Here is a 20,339-nt window from a genome sequence, read left to right on the forward strand (position 1 = left end):
TACAACGAGACCTGGACAGGCTGATAGCATGGGCAGACAGGTGGCAGATGGAGTTTAATTCTAAAAAGTGTCAGGTTATGCATTTAGGTAAAGACAACACAAACTTTAGCTATGAGATGGAGGGATGTTGGCTAGAGGCAGTAGAGGAGGGAAAGGATTTAGGAGTAGTGATAGATAGGACTATGAAATTTTCAAAGCAATGTTTAGAAGCAAGAAATAGGGCAAATAGGATCCTGGGTTATATAAATAGAAATGTTAGTTATAAAAGTAAGGAAGTGGTGCGTAGCTTATATGATTCCTATGTTAGGCCCCATTTAGAGTATTGCATACAGGCTTGGTCACCCCATTATAGGTAGGATATCAACATGTTAGAAGCAGTTCAGAGAAGAGCAACTAGGATGATACCAGCATTAAAGCGCCTGGAGTATAGAGATAGATTAAAGGAATTAAACATGTTTTCATTTGAGAGGAGATGTATAAGAGGGATATGATAGAGTTATTTAAAATATTCTCAGATACAAACTACATAGATGTGAGATCTTTCTTTACCTTAGAGGAGGGAAGTAGGACTAGAAATCATGGCAGGAAGATTAGAAAGCAAGGCTGCAGGTTAGATATAAGAAAATATTTCTTTAGTCATAGGGTGGTAGACTTCTGGAATGCATTGCCAGAGAGGATTGTAAATAGCACTAGTTTGACAATGTTTAAAAACAGATTAGATAAGCACTTAAATTTATTAGATTTATAATTATGTATAGCGCTGCATGATAGTTTTTATAAGAAATTTACTATAGTTAAACAAGACATGATCCCCACATGGGGATCACAGATTGTAGAGGAATTCATTTCATGACTTAGCCCTGTTAATGGGCCAAATATTTAGAATTAGTATATAATGTATGGTGTACTTGTAAGTGTATCTTTAAGTACTGATGATGAGGTCGCTGTGCGACTGATACAGGATAACCTAGATGGGCCCTGGTGGCCCTTTGTTATCCTATTATTTATGTTATGTTATGTTAAGGGCAGAATGCAAGGTTGGTGATGGTAGTAGTGAGAGTGGTGTAGTGATAGCAATCAGTGGTGATGTTGATGGAGATGGTAGTGCAGCACACAGTGGTAAGTAGCTATGTGTGTTGACTCTGCAGGTGAAGGGAACAAAGTGGCAGTGAATGGAAGGATGCAGGCCTGGGACAACCTGCTGAGGGAATGTTTGCGCTACCTGCAGGATCATCTTGCTCTCAACTACACCCGCCTCTTCATTGTGGCCAGGTGAGCTACACACACACACACACACACACACACACACACACACACACACACACACACACACACACACACACACACACACACACACACACACACACACACGGTACAGTGCATGTACACAGAAGACGTCGCTGAGCTCCGGAGAAATCATCTTTACTACTACTGTTGCCGTTGCCTAAGAGTAACTAAGGTGGGTAAGGAGCATGTAATGTTTGTCCCGTCTCCATATGTTAACTGTTGAGAAGCAAGCAATGTCCAGGGAAGGTGAATTTTAACTGTAACCTGCGTTGGAACCATCAGCTGGGAGTTGTTTACATCTGCGCAACATGGCGGCCGATATTCGAAGAGAAATTAGACTTCACAGGCTTCAAGGTACAATGGAAAAGAGCGTCTATGTCAAGAAAATTCTGGAATTAGAAGGAAAAATTGAAAAACTATTTGAAAAGTATGGCGAACTGGAAAAGAGTCATAACAATGTGCTGAAAGAGTGTGCTGAAATGAAGACAGGAAATGCAGTACTGAAAGAGGAAGTTAAGTTAATTAAAGTGAATTGCGACAAATGTGGAGAATCTTTAGGAAAAGTGATGGAGAAGCAGGCTGAATGGAAAAAAAGTCAGGAAGTGGAAAGAAAGGAGGTAAATTACAAAGTTGCAAGTCTGGAAAAGGAAATCAAAGAGTCTGGGGAGAAAACTTTGGGCCTTGCTGAAATTATAGATCAACAGATCATAGAAGAGAAGATTGCTGAGAAAGTGGTGAAGGTTATTAAGTCAAATGAGACATTGGTGAGGGAAACTGTAGACAAAAGAGATGTGTGGTGATATTTGGTGTGGAGGAGGATAAGACACCGAGTAAAATGGAGAGAGAAAAACATAAAAAGGTGATAAATAATATCATTAATGTGGTGCAGGAGGAGGAAAAGACCTAGTACAAGAAATAGAGGACTTCCATAGAATTGGAAAGTTCACAGGAGAAGGTATGAGGCCAATAAGAATCAAACTTAAGTCACAAAAGGATGTAGATGAATTGGTGGAGAAGTCATGGAGGCTAGCCAGCAGGAAACAACAAGGAAGATTTGGTTGAGAAGAGATCTCGGTGAAAAGGAAAGAGAAATGTTAAATGAGTTGAGAAAGGAGGCTTTGAAAAAAATGAAGAGAGGACAGAAGAGGAGAAGAAAGAGTTTTTCTGGAGAATCTTGGATATGAGACTGAGGAAGTGGTTCATAACCCAGAAAAGTACAGCAAGAAAGGACTAAAGAAACTTACGTATGAGCGGAATGTAATGTATTCCAACATAAATGGAGTGATATCGGGATTTTAGAACTCAACGATTACTTGAGGGACAAGAACCCAGATATTGTGGGTCTTACTGAAACAAAACTGAGAGAGGGAGAAGACCTGATGATGGTTGGAGAAGGAAATATAATGTTTGGAAAAGAAATAGAGTAGGTAAGATGGGAGGAGGAGTGATGTTGCTGGTTAAAAAGATATAAAGGTGGATCAAGTGAAAGAAGGTATGGGAAAGGCAGAAGTGCTAAAGATCAGAGCAGAAACTAATGAAGGAAAAAGAGGCACTACATAGTGGTGTACGTACCACCTAAGACAAATGCATGGTCAGTACAGGAATATGAAGAAATGATAAGAGATACAGGAACATGTCTGGAAGAAATGTTGGGTGGCTGTGAACGAACTATAATGATGGGAGATTTTAATTGTAAAGAGGTGTGTTGGGAGGACTGGTCAATGGAAGGATCAGAGACAACATGGGGAAATACACTATTGACACTGGCAATGGAAAATGTGTTAACTCAGTGGGTCAAAGAAGATACTAGGTTTGGAGGAGAGGAGCATCGTCAAGACTGGACTTGGTCTTTAGTACAGAGCCAATGGTCATTGAGGAGATGAGGGTGGAGTGCCCTTTAGCAAAGAGTGATCATGCAGTTTTGGAGTTCAAGGTGATAGATGAAGAGAAATCTAGAAGAAATGAAGAATATAAAGTGGGAAGATGGAATTATGCCAAGACAGATTTTGGAAACCTAAAGAAATTCTTTCAAGAGACAAATTGGATGAAATTCAAGAGTGCTAAGGAGCAAATGAAAAGTGGAAGGAATTTATAAAAATATACAAAGAAGGTGAGAAAAATTTGTACCAATAAGACAACATAGAGAAGTTGGAAAGCAGGACTGGTTTAACGATAGATGTGAAAAGGCTAGAACAAGAAAAGAGGATGCATGGAAGAGGTGGAGAAGGAAAAGACGGATTAAGCAGTGGGAAAGTTACAAAAGAGCAAGAAATGAATATGTGTTGATTAGAAGAGAAGAAAGAAAGAAACAAGAAAAGGATATAATTGATAAATGTAAAGACCAACCAAGGCTTTTTACAGACATGTGAACAACAACATCAAAAATAGAGAAAGTATTGAAAGTTTAGAAGTAAATGGAGTATGCAGTGAGGATCCCAGGAAATGGCAGAGGCTATGAATGGATGCTTTCGGAAGGTATTCACAAAGGAGACTGCTTTTGACAAACCACTGGTAATGGAACAGAAAGGGATTATGAAGGAGTTTCAAGTAACTGTGGAGGAGATCAAGAATATGATGGGGAGTTTAGAAGTGAGAAAAGCTGTGGGACCTGATGGGGTATCAGGATGGATTTTAAGAGAATGCAGGAGCAACTGGCAGAAAAAGTTTGTGAAGTAATTGATGCCTCATTAAGGGAAGGTGTAGTGCCCCAAGACTGGAAAAGAGCTAACATTGTCCCAATCTATAAATCAGGTAACAAGAGAGACCCATTGAACTATAGACCAGTGTCACTTACAAGTGTGGTAGCTAAGATGTGTGAGAGGGTGGTGAAGAATAGATGGACAGACTTCTTGGAGAAAAATGACATACTTTGTGAGTGTCAATTTGGTTTTAGAAAAGGGCGTTCATGCACGACAAACCTGATATGTTACTATTCGAGGGTGATAGATGTAATACAGGAAAGAGATGGTTGGGCTGATGGAATATATCTGGATTTAAAAAAGGCCTTTGATAAGGTACCACACCGGAGACTGATCTGGAAACTTGAAATGGTAGGAGGAGTGCATGGCAGTTTACTAAAATGGATGGAAGACTTTTGGTAGGAAGAGAAATGAGAACAATAATTAAGGACAGACCATCAGAATGGGGCTTGGTGGAGAGTGGAGTTCCACAGGGATCAGTGTTGGCACCAGTAATGTTCGCGGTCTACATAAATGACATGGTGGATGGGGTGTCCAGTTATGTGAGCCTATTTGCAGACGATGCAAAATTGTTAAGAAAAGTGAGATGTGACAAAGATTGCGAACTACTCCAGGAAGACTTGGACAGAATATGGAAATGGAGCTGTACATGGCAAATGGAGTTCAACACGACAAAATGCAAGAAATTAGAGTTTGGCAAGAGTGAAAGAAGAATCAGGAGTATGTACAAGATAGGAAATGAAGACATAAAACCAGTCATGAAGAAAAAGACCTTGGGGTGACAATTACCAATGACCTATCGCCAGAGAGACATATAAACAAAATAATTGGAGAAGTATTGAACTTATTGAGGAACATAAGAGTGGCGTTCGTATATTTAGATGAAGAAATGATGAAGAAAATAATTACTGCAATGATAAGACCGAGGCTTGAATATGCAACAATACAGTGGGCTCCGAACTTAAAGAAACACATAAGGAAACTAGAGAAAGTACAGAGGGCTGCAACAAAAATGGTGCCTGACTTAAGAGATTTGACTTATGAAGACAGACTGAACAGAATGCAACTTCCGACCCTGGAAAACAGAAGAGAAAGGGAGACCTGATAGCAATATACAGAGTGATGATTGGCATGGAAAAATGGATAGGGAAGATCTGTGTATGTGGAATGAAAGAATGTCGAGAGGGCATGGGAAAAACTAAAATGGCCACTTATAGGAGAGATGTGAAAAAATATAGCTTCCCTCATAGAAGGGTGGAAGCATGGAATAGTTTAGACGTGGAAGTGGTCAACGCAAGGAATATTCATGATTTTAAGAAAAAGCTGGACATTAGTAGATATGGAGACGGGACAGTACGAGCATAGCTCTTTTCCCGTATGTTACAATTAGGTAAATACAATTAGGTAAATACACACACACACTCACCACTTAGTGTAGTGGTTAGCACGCTTGACTCACAATCGAGAGGGCCGGGTTCAAGTCCCGGAGCAGCGAGGCAAATGGGCAAGCCTCTTAATGTGTAGCCCCTGTTCACCTAGCAATAAATAGGTACGGGATGTAATTCGAGGGGTTATGGCCTCGCCTCGCTGGGTGACCAGCAGGCGACCGAGGTAAATTACACACGCACACACACTCAGTAGGAGACGCGGTCGAGGAAGCACGCAATACCATCGCTCCCAAGAAAATTATGAAAGTGGTATGGGGGAAGATGCCTGGGGAGATAGATTCCTGAACCTAATGATAGATAATTTGATGGTCCAAAGAGTAAAGGAAAACACAAGATTCAGAGGAAACGATGAGCCGGCAAGATTAGACCTAGTTTTACAAGGGATATACCAATTAACGATGATATAAGATACAAGTGCCCATTGGGAAAGAGTGACCATGTAATATTAGAAATAGATATAGAAGAAGGAAAGGAAGATAGAGATGAATCATACAAAGGAGACCGATTAAATTACAGAAAGGCTGATATTGAGAACCTCAAGAGCTATTTTAAAAACGCAAACTGGGAGGAGATGTTAAACTCAGAAACGGTTCAAGAGAAATATAACTTATATTTGGAAGTATACAAAACAGGAGTCAGGGAATATGTCCCAAAATATAGACCTAAAGAAGAAAGAAAGAAAGATTGGTTTAATGCAAGATGTGCTAGGGCAAAGGAGGAAAGAGATGGAGCATGGAAAAGCTGGAGAAGAAACAGAAATCCAGAAAATAAGGAAAACTTCAAAACAGCAAGAAATGAATATGCTAAGGTGAGAAAGGAAGAAGAAAGGAACTATGAAAAGGACATTGTCGAAAAATGTAAGGAACAACCAAAATTGTTCTACAGATTCATAAATGGAAAAATAAGACAAAAAGAAACAATAAAAAGGTTAAAAGGAGAAAACGGAATGGTGGAAGACCCAAAAAGTATGGCAGAACTGTTAAATAGTAAATTTCATGAGGTCTTTACTAAGGAATCCAAATTTGAAAGACCACAGGGTAATAGAGACTGTCCATATGAAAGAGATTAAAGTAACCAAGCTTGAAATAAAAAAGTTGATGACGGAACTAGATGAGGAAAAGGCAATGGGACCGGATAAAGTCTCAGGCAGAATACTGAAAAAATGTAGGGAAGAACTAGCAAGTCCAATATACAACATCATAAAATGCTCAATAGAAAATGGAACAGTGCCAGTGGAGTGGAAAAGAGCTGAGGTGGTTCCCATATATAAGAGCAGAAGGAGGGAAGAACCTTTAAATTACAGACCGGTATCACTAACTAGTGTAATATGCAAGATGTGTGAAAAAGTAATAAAGAAGCAATGGATTGAGTTTCTTGAAGACAACAAATTATTATCAAATAGCCAATTTGGTTTTAGAAAAGGTCGGTCATGTGTGACAAATTTATTTAGTTTCTACTCTAGAATAGTTGATAAAGTACAAGAGAGAGAGGGATGGGTTGACTGTATTTATTTAGATCTAAAAAAGGCTTTTGATAAAGTGCCACATGAAAGATTACTATGGAAGTTAGAGGAGAAGGGTGGCTTAAAAGGAAGCACATTGAGATGGATGAAGAATTATTAAGGGGGAGAGAAATAAGGACGATAGTTAAAGATATGAAGTCCAAGTGGAGAACAGTAGACAGCGGAGTGCCACAGGGTCAGTATTGGCGCCAATACTTTTCTCGTATATATAAATGACATGCCAGAGGAGTGAACAGCTACATAAATCTGTTTGCGGACGATGCGAAACTGTGCAGAGTCATTAAACAAAAAGAGGATTGTGAAATACTACAGGAAGACTTAAACAAGATCTGGAAATGGAGCAAAAAATGGGAGATGGAATTCAATGTGGACAAAAACCATGTCATGGAAATGGGTAAAAGTGAAAGATGACCAGTGGGAATCTATAAGATGGGAGATGGAGTAGAACTAGAAAAAGTAAAAAAGGAAAAGGACTTGGGAGTGACAATGGAAGAAAATAATCAACCGGTAAGCCATATTGATAGAATTTTCAGAGAGACGTATAATTTGCTAAGGAATATTGGAGTAGCATTTCACTATATGGACAAGGAAATGATGAAGAAATTGATAAGTACTAAAATAAGACCTAGATTGGAATATGCAGGAGTTGTGTGGACTCCCATAAAAGAAACACATAAGAAAATTAGAGAGACTACAAAAAATGGCTACAAGAATGGTTCCAGAATTTAAAGGGATGACATATGAGGAGAGACTAAAGGCTATGGATCTACCAACCTTGGAGCAGAGAAGAGAGAGAGGGGATCTGATACAAGTTTATAAATTGATTAACGGAATGGATCAAGTGGATAATGAGAAACTAATCCTGAGAGAAGAATATGACATCCGAAGCACAAGATCGCATAGTAAGAAACTGAGGAAAGGAAGATGTCTGAGAGATGTTAAAAAATCTAGTTTCTCGCAAAGATGTGTTGAGACTTGGAACAGTTTGAGTGAGGAAGTGGTGTTAGCAAAGATTGTACATAGTTTTAAAGAAAAATTAGATAAGTGTAGATATGGAGACAGGGCCACACAAGCATAAAGCCCAGGCCCTGTAAAACTACAACTAGGTAAATACACACAGACAGAATGAGAGAAAGACACAGACAGACAGACAGATAAAAAGATAGATAGATAGATAGACAGACAGAACGAGAGAAAGAGACAGACAAATAGAATTAGAGAAAGAGACAGACAGACAGACAGACAGAGATGCATTTTTCATTACAGACAGTGAAATGATGGTGAGAGAGAGAGAGAGAGAGAGAGAGAGAGAGAGAGAGAGAGAGAGAGAGAGAGAGAAAGTGAGTTTAGGCCTGAGAAGTGCATTCTCCAGACAACAAGTCTATATTATGGCCTTTAACTCATGTATTCTTCTGCAGATCTCAAGAGAGCCTCACCAAAGACAACATTCCTCAACTTGTGCCAGGCAAGAGATACCTGCTTCCTCTCCACCACCAGGAGCTGCTGAGGGCACTAGGAAGCTGCCAGGTGTGAGTCTTGCTTGTCAACATCACGAGGAGCTACTTAGGTCACTGGGAGGCTGCCTTTATATATATATATATAGATAGATAGATAGATAGATAGATAGATAGATATATATATATATATATATATATATATATATATATATATATATATATATATATATATATATATATATATATATACAGTATACAGTATCCGCAAAAAGTATAGATTTCCACACCCTTGCCAAACAATCACAATCCACATATATCATCGGCAACCTGAATGCTCATCACCCAACACTTGACAACAGACCGAGCAACACATTAGGGAAAGCACTCATGATGATGGTACAACTCAACCAGCTACAACACCTAGGCCCCAACTTCCCCACCTACCTCTCACACAATGCAGCCACCACACCAGACACTATATTCGCCAACAGACACACATACCACAACATACACACCCAACAAGGACCTACCACACCTTCTGATCACCTCACCATCACCTCTCAACCTATACATATACACTCACCTCCTACATATAACATACATAAAGCAGACTGGGAAAAATTTCAGGAAGTAGCCACTCTAAAAACACAAGACATAAACACTCAACCTGACATCACACAAAACACACTAGACTCCTCTATACAACAGTGGATCAATGCAATAAAATACTCCATGACACAAGCCATCCCCACCTCCAGCAAAAAGACCATTTTAAAACCAATATACAATAACAAGATAAAGGAACTACAATTCTGGGCAAAAAGACTACTCGACAACAGCCTATTACAAGGATGGACATACACAACATATATAGCCTACAAAAAGATCAGACAATACATAAATGAATGCAAAACACAAAACAAAGTTAACTGGGAAAACAAAATAAAATCACTCAACACTCTCCATTCCAGCCCCCAAAAATTCTGGCACAACATCAAAATATTAAAAGGCAATCCATCCACACCCACACCTTACATAATTAACAACAACCAGAAAATTTTTAAACCTGAAGACAAGGAGGTTATTTTCAGAGAGATATGGAGGAATGTCTTCAGAATAAGTACACAAGAAAACTAACAATACGACCAAGCAACAGAAACAATGGTGGACGAATATTATAACCTACACACAGAGCAAATACATCCATATAAACAAGGTGACCCACACAGACTCAACACAGACAACTACTACACAACACATCACACCCCATGACATCAAACAAACCATCAAAACATTAAAGAATAACACCCCAGGCGAAACAAAAATAAACAAAACAATACTCCAACACCTACCAGAAGTAGCTCTTGAATGCTACACTAAATTACTAAATATCTCCCTCTCTATGGGTTACTTCCCTCGCCCCTTTAAACATGCCAAACTAATACTACTGCCAAAACCAGGTAAAAACACCACAGACCCCATCAATTACCGCCCCATCTCCCTCCTTGAAGTCCCAGGAAAAATATACGAGAAAATCATAAACAAGAGAACTCGCACATACCTTGAAACAAATAACATCCTCCCCAATACACAGCACGGATTCCGCCCCGCCCGCTCCACGGACACAGCTACCGCTATCTTAGCAGAAGTGCTAGGCAAAACACTAACAGACAAAAAGCAATGTTGCTTAGCTCTCCGTGATGTGTCAAAAGCTTTTGACAAGGTATGGCAAAAGGGACTAAAATATAAAATCAACAACACCGATATGCCATCGTTACTTAAAAAACTACTATGTAGCTCTCTTGATAACCGCACAGCAGCCATATTTATACACAGCTACACAGGTCCACCATTCCAACTACTCAGCAGGGTGCCTCAAGGAAGTTCAATCTCGCCTACTCTATACACACTATACACACATGACACACCTACACCTATCACAGACAGCACACACATTATATACGCAGACGACATAACACAAATCATCACATATGCGGGGAAGTCCAAGAACATGTTTGCCAAAACTATAGAAAAAGAAATTAAAAACATCAACACCTTTGAACATAAATGGAAAATTAAAACAAACACGCAGAAATTCACACTCCTCCCCATAGCATCAAGAAACCTAAAACCAGTTAACATAAATGGAAACAACATACCATATGCCACAGAGGCAAAAGTACTAGGACTCACGCATGGCAGAAGCGGTTACGCGAAACACGTCCATGAAATAACAAGAAAAGCCCAGATAGCCATCAACACCATGAGACGTTTTCAAACATTAAACAACAACATAAAACTACACCTAGTAAAAGCGTGCGTGCTCCCAATTCTAACATATCCTGCTTACACCCTCAACGCACTATCTAAAACCCAACTAAACAAATTACAAAAGAAACAAAACATAGCACTCAGATTTGCTTTCGATATCAGGCATCCATACAGTCACACTACCGAAGAGTTACACACACTTGCCAACATAACACCCATCAACATCACACTGTTCAATAGAGGCAGCAAAACACTACATACACTCACCCACAACACATTCAACAATATTATACAAGAATATGAACACAACAAAGATCACTCCTGGTTTAAGAAACCTATATCCACCCTTACAAGGGAACCACCAGACCCTATATACACTTAAAAAAAAAAAAAACACACACACACACACAGAAGAATTCACCCATAGAAAATCATAAACACAACCACAAGAAACCTCAAGCTTCACCTCCGCTCCCTACTAAGGATCAGACAACCCCGAGCAATCCTGGCTGCTGATTGGCTCCATCATCCCCTATGAAGCTCAGCAAGGCGGTTTGCCTGCCAACTTTACTCTCTACCACTATATTTCTTCTCTTTTTCACCCCCACTATTTCTTCCACTCATCTCTTATTTTCCCCCACTGTCTATCCCACCCTTACCGTACCGTTATCGTTATCCGCAAAAAGTATAGAGCGCCCCTCCCGCTCAAAGAGAAAAAAACACAAACATAATGAGAATGTTATGAAAATAAGCAATACTAATGCTTTAGTACTTGGTCATCTGTCCTTTAGCTTTAATGACCATTTGTAGACATTTTAGGCATTGATTCAGATAGATTTCTGAAGTAATCCAGCTCCATTTATATGGTCCGCATTTTCAAGATCTCGTGGGAGAGCCACGGTACAGCTGATGTGTTGCAGATTGAGAGCTGATTTTTCATATAATTCCAACAATTCTCAATTGGATTTAAGTCAGGAGAGTTACCTGGCCACTCAATAAGCTCAACATTATGATCAGACAACCATTTCATCATTTTTTTTTGCCTTGTAACATGGTGCATTATCCTGCAAAAAATAATCACATCCATGAATTTCATAAAAAGGCAACATATGGTCATGTAGCACTTTGATATAGTTGTACTTTTTAATTCTGATGGCAAATACTATAAAGTGTTAGGTGTCTAATTTTGATTAATGTTGAGTGTATTGTGTCAGTTATGGTATTTTGTTTAGGTAGTCATATAGTCATGAGTGTCTGACAGGGTGGTCTGACTAGCCAAGTGTGCACTGGTCATATTGTTTGTGAGTCATGCTGAAAGTGATATTTGCTTTGTAATCATTGTTAAGTGTACTGCATTAATGACACCATTCAATGTGATGTCTTGGGATAGGGTAGCTTCAGTAGTGATCGTCTGTTCTGACTGTTGCCCATTAGTTACAATGTTATTTGAAGTCAGTCCCAGTCTTTACATGGGATCATCGTGTAGGTTTGAATACCACCACATACCACTGTTCTGACTGTTGCCCATTAGTTACAATGTTATTTGAAGTCAGTCCCATTCGGTTAACGATGGATTGACCAATCGCAATCGCGATCGCAATCGCGATCGCAGCGCCTCCATAAGTAAACACACCACATGGTGCAACAACAACTCTATCACGCTCGCTCTAAACTTCTTTTTTTGTGCTTATTTGTGATCAAGTGAACTTAGTGATGGCTTCCAAGCGACCCAACGATTGTTCTCCACCGGGAGATAAGGCTAAAAATCGAGAAAGAGCATTGGCCTTGATATTAAGTTGAACATTGTGACTCGTCATGAGGGTGGTGAAGGGGTAAACTCTATTGCTCGTGCCCTTGGTTTATCTCAATCAACTGTATCAACAGTTCTCCAGAAAAAGTACAAGTGAAGCAGCAGGCCAACCAAGTCACAAACCTGCACAAACACACAACAACTCGTAACAGGGAACCGATTATGGAAAAATTGGAACGTTTGCTGAGGCTATGGATTGAAGACCACACACACCGCCGCATGCCTCTTTCTACCCAACTCGTTACTACTAAGGCACTGAGCCTGTGGGAGGACCTGAAACCAGAATTCAACATAGGCGAGACAGTGTCCTTCAAGGCCAGTAAGGGTGGTTTGAACGTTTCAAACATCGTGGGAGTCTACAACCTCAAGGTTAGTGGGGAGGCAGCGAGTTCGGATCAACCGCTGCAAACGCCTTCAAGCCTTTGCTTAAAGAGCGCATCGAGGAAGGAGGTTATTCAGCCAAGCAGGTTCTAAACTTTGACGAGACAGGCCTGTATTGGAAGAAGATGTCATCGAGAACGTTTATAGCAAAGGAGGAGAAGTCGGCACCAGGATTCAAGGCATCTAAAGACAGGTTAACATTATTGGTGGGGGAATGCTGGTGATCTTAAGCTTAAACCATGCCTTATTTACCATTCCCAAAACCCAAGAGCTCTGTCTGGCTATATTAAGGAATATTTGCCCGTAGTATGGAAGGCAAACAAAAGGGTGGATGACGACTGTTATCATGCAAAGTTACGTGACAGGATACCTCTCCAAATTCCTAAAAGAATATGCTGCCCAAAACAACATTGCTAACAGATTTCTCTTGCTGTGTGACAACGCCCCAGCCACCCAGAGAGCATGAATGACTGGGCAGATAATATTGAGGTCATGTTTATGCCCCCAAACACAACTGCCCTCATCCAGCCGATGGACCAAGGAGTCATCGCTACTTTCAAGGCCTATTACCAGCGGCGCACCATGAAACAGCTGTTGGCCTGCATTGACACCCCTGACAAGCCGACCATGAAACAATTTTGGAAGGATTATAACATTAAAAGGGATCGACAACATCGACGAGTCATGGAAGGAGGTGTCCAAGTCGGCAATGAATGGATGTTGGCGTAATTTGTGGCCTGAGTGCGTGGAACGTAAACAGGAAGTCCCTGTCGATGTTACAGCAGTAAGGAAAGACATCGTTCATATCTCCCATAAGGCAGGCTTCAATGAGGTGGACGAGAATGACGTACAAGAACTGCTGGACAGTCATTCTGAGCCTCTCTCCAACGACGACCTCATGGAGTTGGAGAAACAAAATACTTTGGAGGAAATGGAGGAGGACAAGGAGCCTGAAAGAACCCTCTCCGTCAAGATTTTCGAGGAGATTTTTAATCATATTAACCAGGCCATACATCTTCTCCAGGAGAATGACCCCAACCCAAACCGAAGTAATGGCGTGACTAATGCTATAGAAAATGACATGAAAGTGTATAAAGAACTATTTGAGGCAAAGAAAAGGATGGCAAAACAGACAGTCATCTCATCTTTCTTCAAACCACTCACCGCCCAAGCAACCCCATCCACATCCCAAGCAACCCCATCTACCGATCAAGCAACTCCATCCACCTCCCAAGCTACCCCATCCACCTCAAAAGCAATCCCATCTACTTCCATAGGAGTCATCTCGTCGTACTTCAAAGTTCGTCCTGCTACCTCGAAAAAAACTCCACCCACTTCCAAAACAACTCCATCCACCTCCAAAACAACTCCACCCACATCCAATCTATCCTTCACATCCACCGTAACCTTGAGTGACGATGAGGAGAGCCTGGATGACCCACCCCCACTGGAAAACGTATTCTCTCAAGAATTTGAAGGGTTTGAAGCAGCTGACCGAGTTTGGGTCGGGTGTGGGCATGATGAGATTTAATCCTCCAAGGCCCTGTGTCCCTCGGGGCACAAAACAACACACTACGCATATCACATCCACTCCTCAAGGTAAGTACTACCAATTCTAAATGTAAATAACAACTAACAACATAGAAAGTGTATTTATTTACGCATCGCGAAATACATGTATGTAGTTGATAATTTCAAATCCCTCAGTTAGCGATCGTTTCGGTTAGCGATCTGTTTTTGGGAAACGTAATATCGTTAATATATATATATATATATATATATATATATATATATATATATATATGTATATATATATATATATATATATATATATATATATATATATATATATATATATATATATATATATATATATATATATATATATGTTATGGCCTATAGCACCTGTAGGCATTCTTGAATATGCTATATATATATATATATATATATATATATATATATATATATATATATATATATATATATATATATATATATATATATATATATATATGCAAATGTAGATAGATAAACTTATAGGAGATAGATTGATATTGAGACATATTGCTGTCATAATAATACTGTCAATGTAAATATTTTACTAAGATTTTCCATTTAGCCATTTCAATCATAGCATAGACATTTTTAAACCTTCACAAAATCATGAATGCTAGCCACAATAGAGAGTGATGGTATTGTTAAAACATAAGAGGGAAAAAAAGGGAATTTTGAACTCATTATAATACCAGAGTTTTGTTAGCAAGACCTGGTATAACTATATAAAAAGACAAGGGAAGTTCCAGAAGCCATGTCAGTCTTAAACATGACATTCCCTACATGAAACTTACCTATCTAGTATGAGTACCTATTTCCATTTATCATCCCCATCTAAGAATCTATTAAATATTTTGATGCTCTCTAATTATGCCATCATTCACCACTAACAACTTGATTACCTCCAAATTTCAAAACTAATTTATATATATATATATATATATATATATATATATATATATATATATATATATATATATATATATATATATATATTTTTTTTTTTTTTTTTTTTTTTTTTTTTTTTTTTATTTATTTATTTATTTTTTATTTATTTATTTTTTTTTTTTTATTTATTTATTTTTATTTATTTATTTTTTTTTTCTAAGGTACAGCTGAACAAGCTTAAACTCACTATTTCTTATTTGATACCTTTATTAACTCTTGAGGATTTTTCATGACACTTAAATCAATCAGATTCCCTTTGTAAACTCTATATCTCATAGCATGACTTTTGTAAGAACTATTTTCTGCCTTGTATATATTCTAGTCTTAAAAAAACCCCAGATTATTATAGGTGAAAAATGGGAAAGACATATCAGAATGAACAGATCTGAGTGTTTCAAAAAGTTTATGGACACGGTCACTGAACATAGAGGTGTGTGTGTATTTACCTATTTGTATTTACCTATTTGTGTATTACAGGGCCCGAGCTAAGCTCTCTGTGTCCTGTCTCCTTGTCCATTCCTGTCATATCTCTCTTTCATCTGATTGACACACACCGCGTCAACGACATGACTGCTCAGTTTATTCCACTTATCAATGCTACAATGCGGGAAACTGTATTTTCTCACGTCATTTAGACAGATGTCCTTTATTAGCTTTTTTCCATGTCCTCGGAGATAATTACTTGTGGTCACCTTTATCAACTCTCTATCCAGTATGTCAATCTTGTTCACCAATTTATACATAGTTATCATGTCTCCTCTTGTTCTTCTCTCTTCTAATGTGGTCAGCCCCAGCTTCCTCAGTCTTTCCTCATAGTCTAACTCCCTGGTACCATCCTTGTTGCCAGCCTTTGTACCCTTTCTACCTTCTTCACATTTTTCTTCATATGCAGTGACCAGGCACATGCTGCATATTCTAGCTGGGGTCTTATTAAGGTACATAATATCTTCTTCATCATTCCTTCATCTAGGTAGTGGAATGCAAGGCCAATATTTTGAAGCATGTTGTATGTTTTCCAAAAAATCTTGTTAATGTGTTTCTCCGGTGACAAAGTGTTTTGCACGGTTACTCCTAAGTCTTTCTCCTCATTGGTCTCTTTAATTTTCTCATCACCCAGTCTGTAATCCCAGTTTGGTCCGTATCTACTTCTTCCCATTTTCATAACATGGGTCTTGTCTATATTAAATTCCATCTGCCACTCTTTACTCCACTCATATATTTTATCAAGATCTTCCTGTAACTTGTTATAATCTTCCACATTCTTTACTCTCCTCATAGTTTTAGTATCATCCGCAAACATGTTGATATAACTGTCAATTCCTACTGGCATATCATTAACATAAATAAAAAACATGATGGGACCCAGCACTGACCCTTGTGGAACTCCACTGGTTACCTTCTTCCACTCGGACTTCTTTCCTCTCACCACTGTTCTCATTTCTCTTCCCATTAAGTAATTTTCCATCCATTTTGCTAGTTTATCATTTACTCCTCCAGTCATCTTTAGTTTCCATATCAGTCTATTGTGTGGTACTTTATCAAAGGCCTTTCTCAAGTCCAGGTAGATAGCATCCACCCTCCTCCCATAAAATGCTCCTCCTTTGTAAACACTTTGCAAAAGTTGTCGTTCAAAATTTCAGCTATCTCTCCAGCATCTTCATGTACTTCTTCCCCGTTTTTTACCTTTTCTATTGCCTCCCTGTTATTTAGTTTTCCATTTATGAATTTGTAAAACATTTATCACAGTTTTCCACCACCCTCTGTTCATATTCCTTCTGTGCTGTTCTCCTTACTTCAACATATCTATTCCTTGCTGTTTTGTAGAATTCCCTTGATAATACATCACTGCTTTTCTTAAGTTTCTTCCATGCCTTTTCTTTGTTCTTTTTTGCTTCTTCACAATTTCTATTAAACCACTGTTTATTATTTAATATGGCACAAACTTTTTCACAGCAGAGTTATACAAATTCATAAATTTATCGTACTTCAATTGCATATCTCTTTCCTGGTATACCACGGACCAGTCAATTTCATTAAAGAACTCCCTTATATGGTTATAATTTGCCCTAGTATAATTTATTTTTTCCTCCCTGCGTTCCACAATCTTATTTGTGCTTAATTCTGTATCCAGCTCAAAGCTTAGGACATCATGATCGCTTTTCCCCAAGGGACTTTCATGTTCAATTTCCTCTTTTAGAGAGATTCCCCTGGTAAATACCAAATCCAACCTTGCTGCAACATCTTGTCCCCTGCACCTTGTTGGTGATCTCACCCACTGTGTCATCAAGTTATTTGTTGCTACCTTTAATAATTCTTCTGCCCACTCACCACCATTCACCACTTCGTAGTCTTCCCACACTATTTCTTTGCAATTAAAGTCTCAAACTATCATCACTCTATCCTTTCTGTTGAGTTCTTGCTTCATTCTGTCTAGAGTATTTCTCATCACCATTTGATACTGTTCATATTCCCAAGCACTGGTTCTGGGTGGTATGTATACTGTTATAATATTAATGTCCCTCTTGCCATCTGTTATAAGCATACTTATCACTTCCTCATTTCTCTTACTATAGTTCACCTCCTTCACTATCAGATCATCCTTAGTAAGAACCATTATACCACCACCACCTTTATTTTTTCTATCATTTCTCCATACTTTGTAGTGTTTTACAACAAACCAGTCTAGCTTTATTTTGGGCCTTAGCTTTGTTTCCACTACACACATTATGTCCGGTTCATTATTTCTTAGGTAATCCATACATTCTAGCCTCTTAGACAGAAATCCATCTATGTTCGTGTAAGTCACTTTTATTCCATTCCTAGTCTCGTTCTTCCATGTAATGCCTATTCCGTCTGTTTTATCCACCATTTCTTTAGCCTCCCATTTCTCATCCTCCAAAAAAACTTGATCTTTTCCTCCTCTGTTCTTTCGTCATTCCTCTCTTTCACTTCAGATACTAGCTCCTTCATCTTCATTCTCTCATCTTGTGACATATTTCTTCTTATGTAAATTGTTTTGGTTTCCTCAGAGTCCTTAAGTTTACAAGGCCTCCGCTGCCACCTGAGACTTTAATTTCAATTTTAATGGTCTATTCTTGCCTTCCTCAAAAGCTCCCAATCTCACACTTTCTTCTACCTCAGCATATAGGTCCTTTTTTCTTTTCAGCAATATCTCTCACCACATACTCATTTTCCTTTAGTGCCTTTACCATTTCCCTCTGCGTAATCCTTTTATTTTCCTCTTCCTGCTTTTTTACTATCTCCCTAAACGACCTTTGTACCTCCTTATGTTCATGATTCACTTCTTTCATCCTGGTGTCAATTAGATTAAGACATTCCTCTTTCTTCAAGTCCCCTTCGGATATTTTTATCTCCATTTCCATGAGTTTAGCCTTCATTTCTTCGCAATGTTTCCTTAGTTGTTGGTTTTCTTTCTCCATCTCTACTTTTTCCTTCAACAGCTCTTTATTCGCTAGCGTTAACAAGTAGATCTCTTTTTTTAATTAATCATTCTCGGCTAGAACTCTATCCAGTTTTTCTTCTATTGACAAAATGTTTAGGAACTTACTCTCCAGCGCCTGGATTCTTGCATCCACGTCAAGTTTCTGCAGTCCTTTTGGCGTAGTAATAAAACCTTCGAAGTCTCTAGTTTGCCTGGACGCCATTTTTGTTGTTGTCAGCTGATTACGGCCAGAACGATCACCGTCCACACTCCCCTCTCAGGGATCACTCTCCATATCACTCACTTTCAACACTAAGAGACAGTAGGACATTTACGGACACAAAACATAGAGTTACCCGGGCCCTGTAATACCATAGGTATTTTCTTTCTTCCTGTACGCAGCCGGAGACGAGCCGTCCTCTCTCAACGACGGCGACTGTGTGTGTGTGTGTGTGTGTGTGTGTGTGTTTGTATTTATCTAGTTGTAATATACAGGAAAAGACCTATGCTTGTGCTGTCCCATCTCCATATCTATGAAAATCTAACATTTTTTTTTACTTATTGATTGTTCTTGCTTCATTGACTCTCTTATCTTAATCATTCCATACCTCTACATATCTTTGTGGAAAGCTGAACTTCTTGATATCTCTGCTGCAGTTGTCCTTTCCTAATTTCTTTCCATGTCCTCTTGTGTCACTGGTGTCCCAGATTAGGAAGTCTTCTCTATCTAATTTTTCCAGTCCATTCATTGCTCTGCCAGCTCTCAATGTAACATAATGTGAAGTAACCAATAGAAATGTGATAAAGAGTAATGGATAACCAATAGAACAACAATCATAGATATGAGAGATGGAGGAAGAAGAGAAAAATAATGAAAAGGAGGAGGAGGAGTAGGAGGAAGAAGAAGAAGAGTAAAATGAGGAGGAGAAGAAGGAAAAACAAAAGGAGGAGGAGGAGGAGGAGGAAGATGGCAACATGAGATGGTGGGGCCCAAGATACAGCATAGCACACAAAGCCAGTCATGGCAATTCCTTGTTGATGTAATTGTGTGTTGAAATGTCATGAAACTGAACTGAAGTGTGCATTGGGTTTAGAGAATTAAGGAATGCAATGTTCATTCATCATACTTCAACAGTCAGCTCCAACCCAGAAAGATGGTTGACATGTATTTTGAATCTGTGAAGTTACATTCTTTGTTGTGTTAATTCAGTTGATGTTCGTAAATTGCCCCAGAACTAAAGTTTATAAATGCAAGTTGTGTTTCTTTCATGACCTCCTTTTTGGGAAATACCTCAAGACACCTCCCAATTGTTTGAACCTTCAATGTATAGGCCTTTTACAATGCTTTTGTTGCCCTGGGCCAAAAAGTTCTTGTTATATAAAAGGTAATGGTAATGTGTGTCTCGTTATGATATGTAATTGATAGAGTCTTAGGTACAAGGTGATGTCAAGTAGTTCTTTCCAAGCTTTTACAACTCCACCTCAGAGTGAATGGTCCTGAAGTGATCAGTTCAGGATTG

The 20,339-nt window shown here is 38.8% G+C and overlaps 1 protein-coding gene across 2 annotated transcripts in view; it reads left to right on the forward strand.

Moving 5' to 3' along the window:
• LOC123512092 overlaps positions 1 to 20,073 on the forward strand; it is a 91,172-nt gene extending 71,099 nt beyond the window's left edge. Inside the window, exons 11-13 of one of the 2 annotated variants that reach the window (XM_045268299.1) lie at positions 1,149 to 1,272; positions 8,375 to 8,483; positions 19,222 to 20,073. In XM_045268299.1, coding sequence (XP_045124234.1) covers positions 1,149 to 1,272; positions 8,375 to 8,483; positions 19,222 to 19,356 — 368 coding nt within the window. In that variant the 3' untranslated portion in view covers positions 19,357 to 20,073. Of the gene's footprint in view, positions 1 to 1,148; positions 1,273 to 8,374; positions 9,298 to 19,221 lie in introns of those variants that run through there. The other variant, XM_045268300.1, reaches the window with a different exon arrangement.
• Positions 20,074 to 20,339: the final 266 nt, after the last annotated feature.

Source organism: Portunus trituberculatus, chromosome 32 (assembly GCF_017591435.1).
Source record: "Portunus trituberculatus isolate SZX2019 chromosome 32, ASM1759143v1, whole genome shotgun sequence".
NCBI classification, from domain to species: Eukaryota; Metazoa; Arthropoda; class Malacostraca; order Decapoda; family Portunidae; genus Portunus; species Portunus trituberculatus.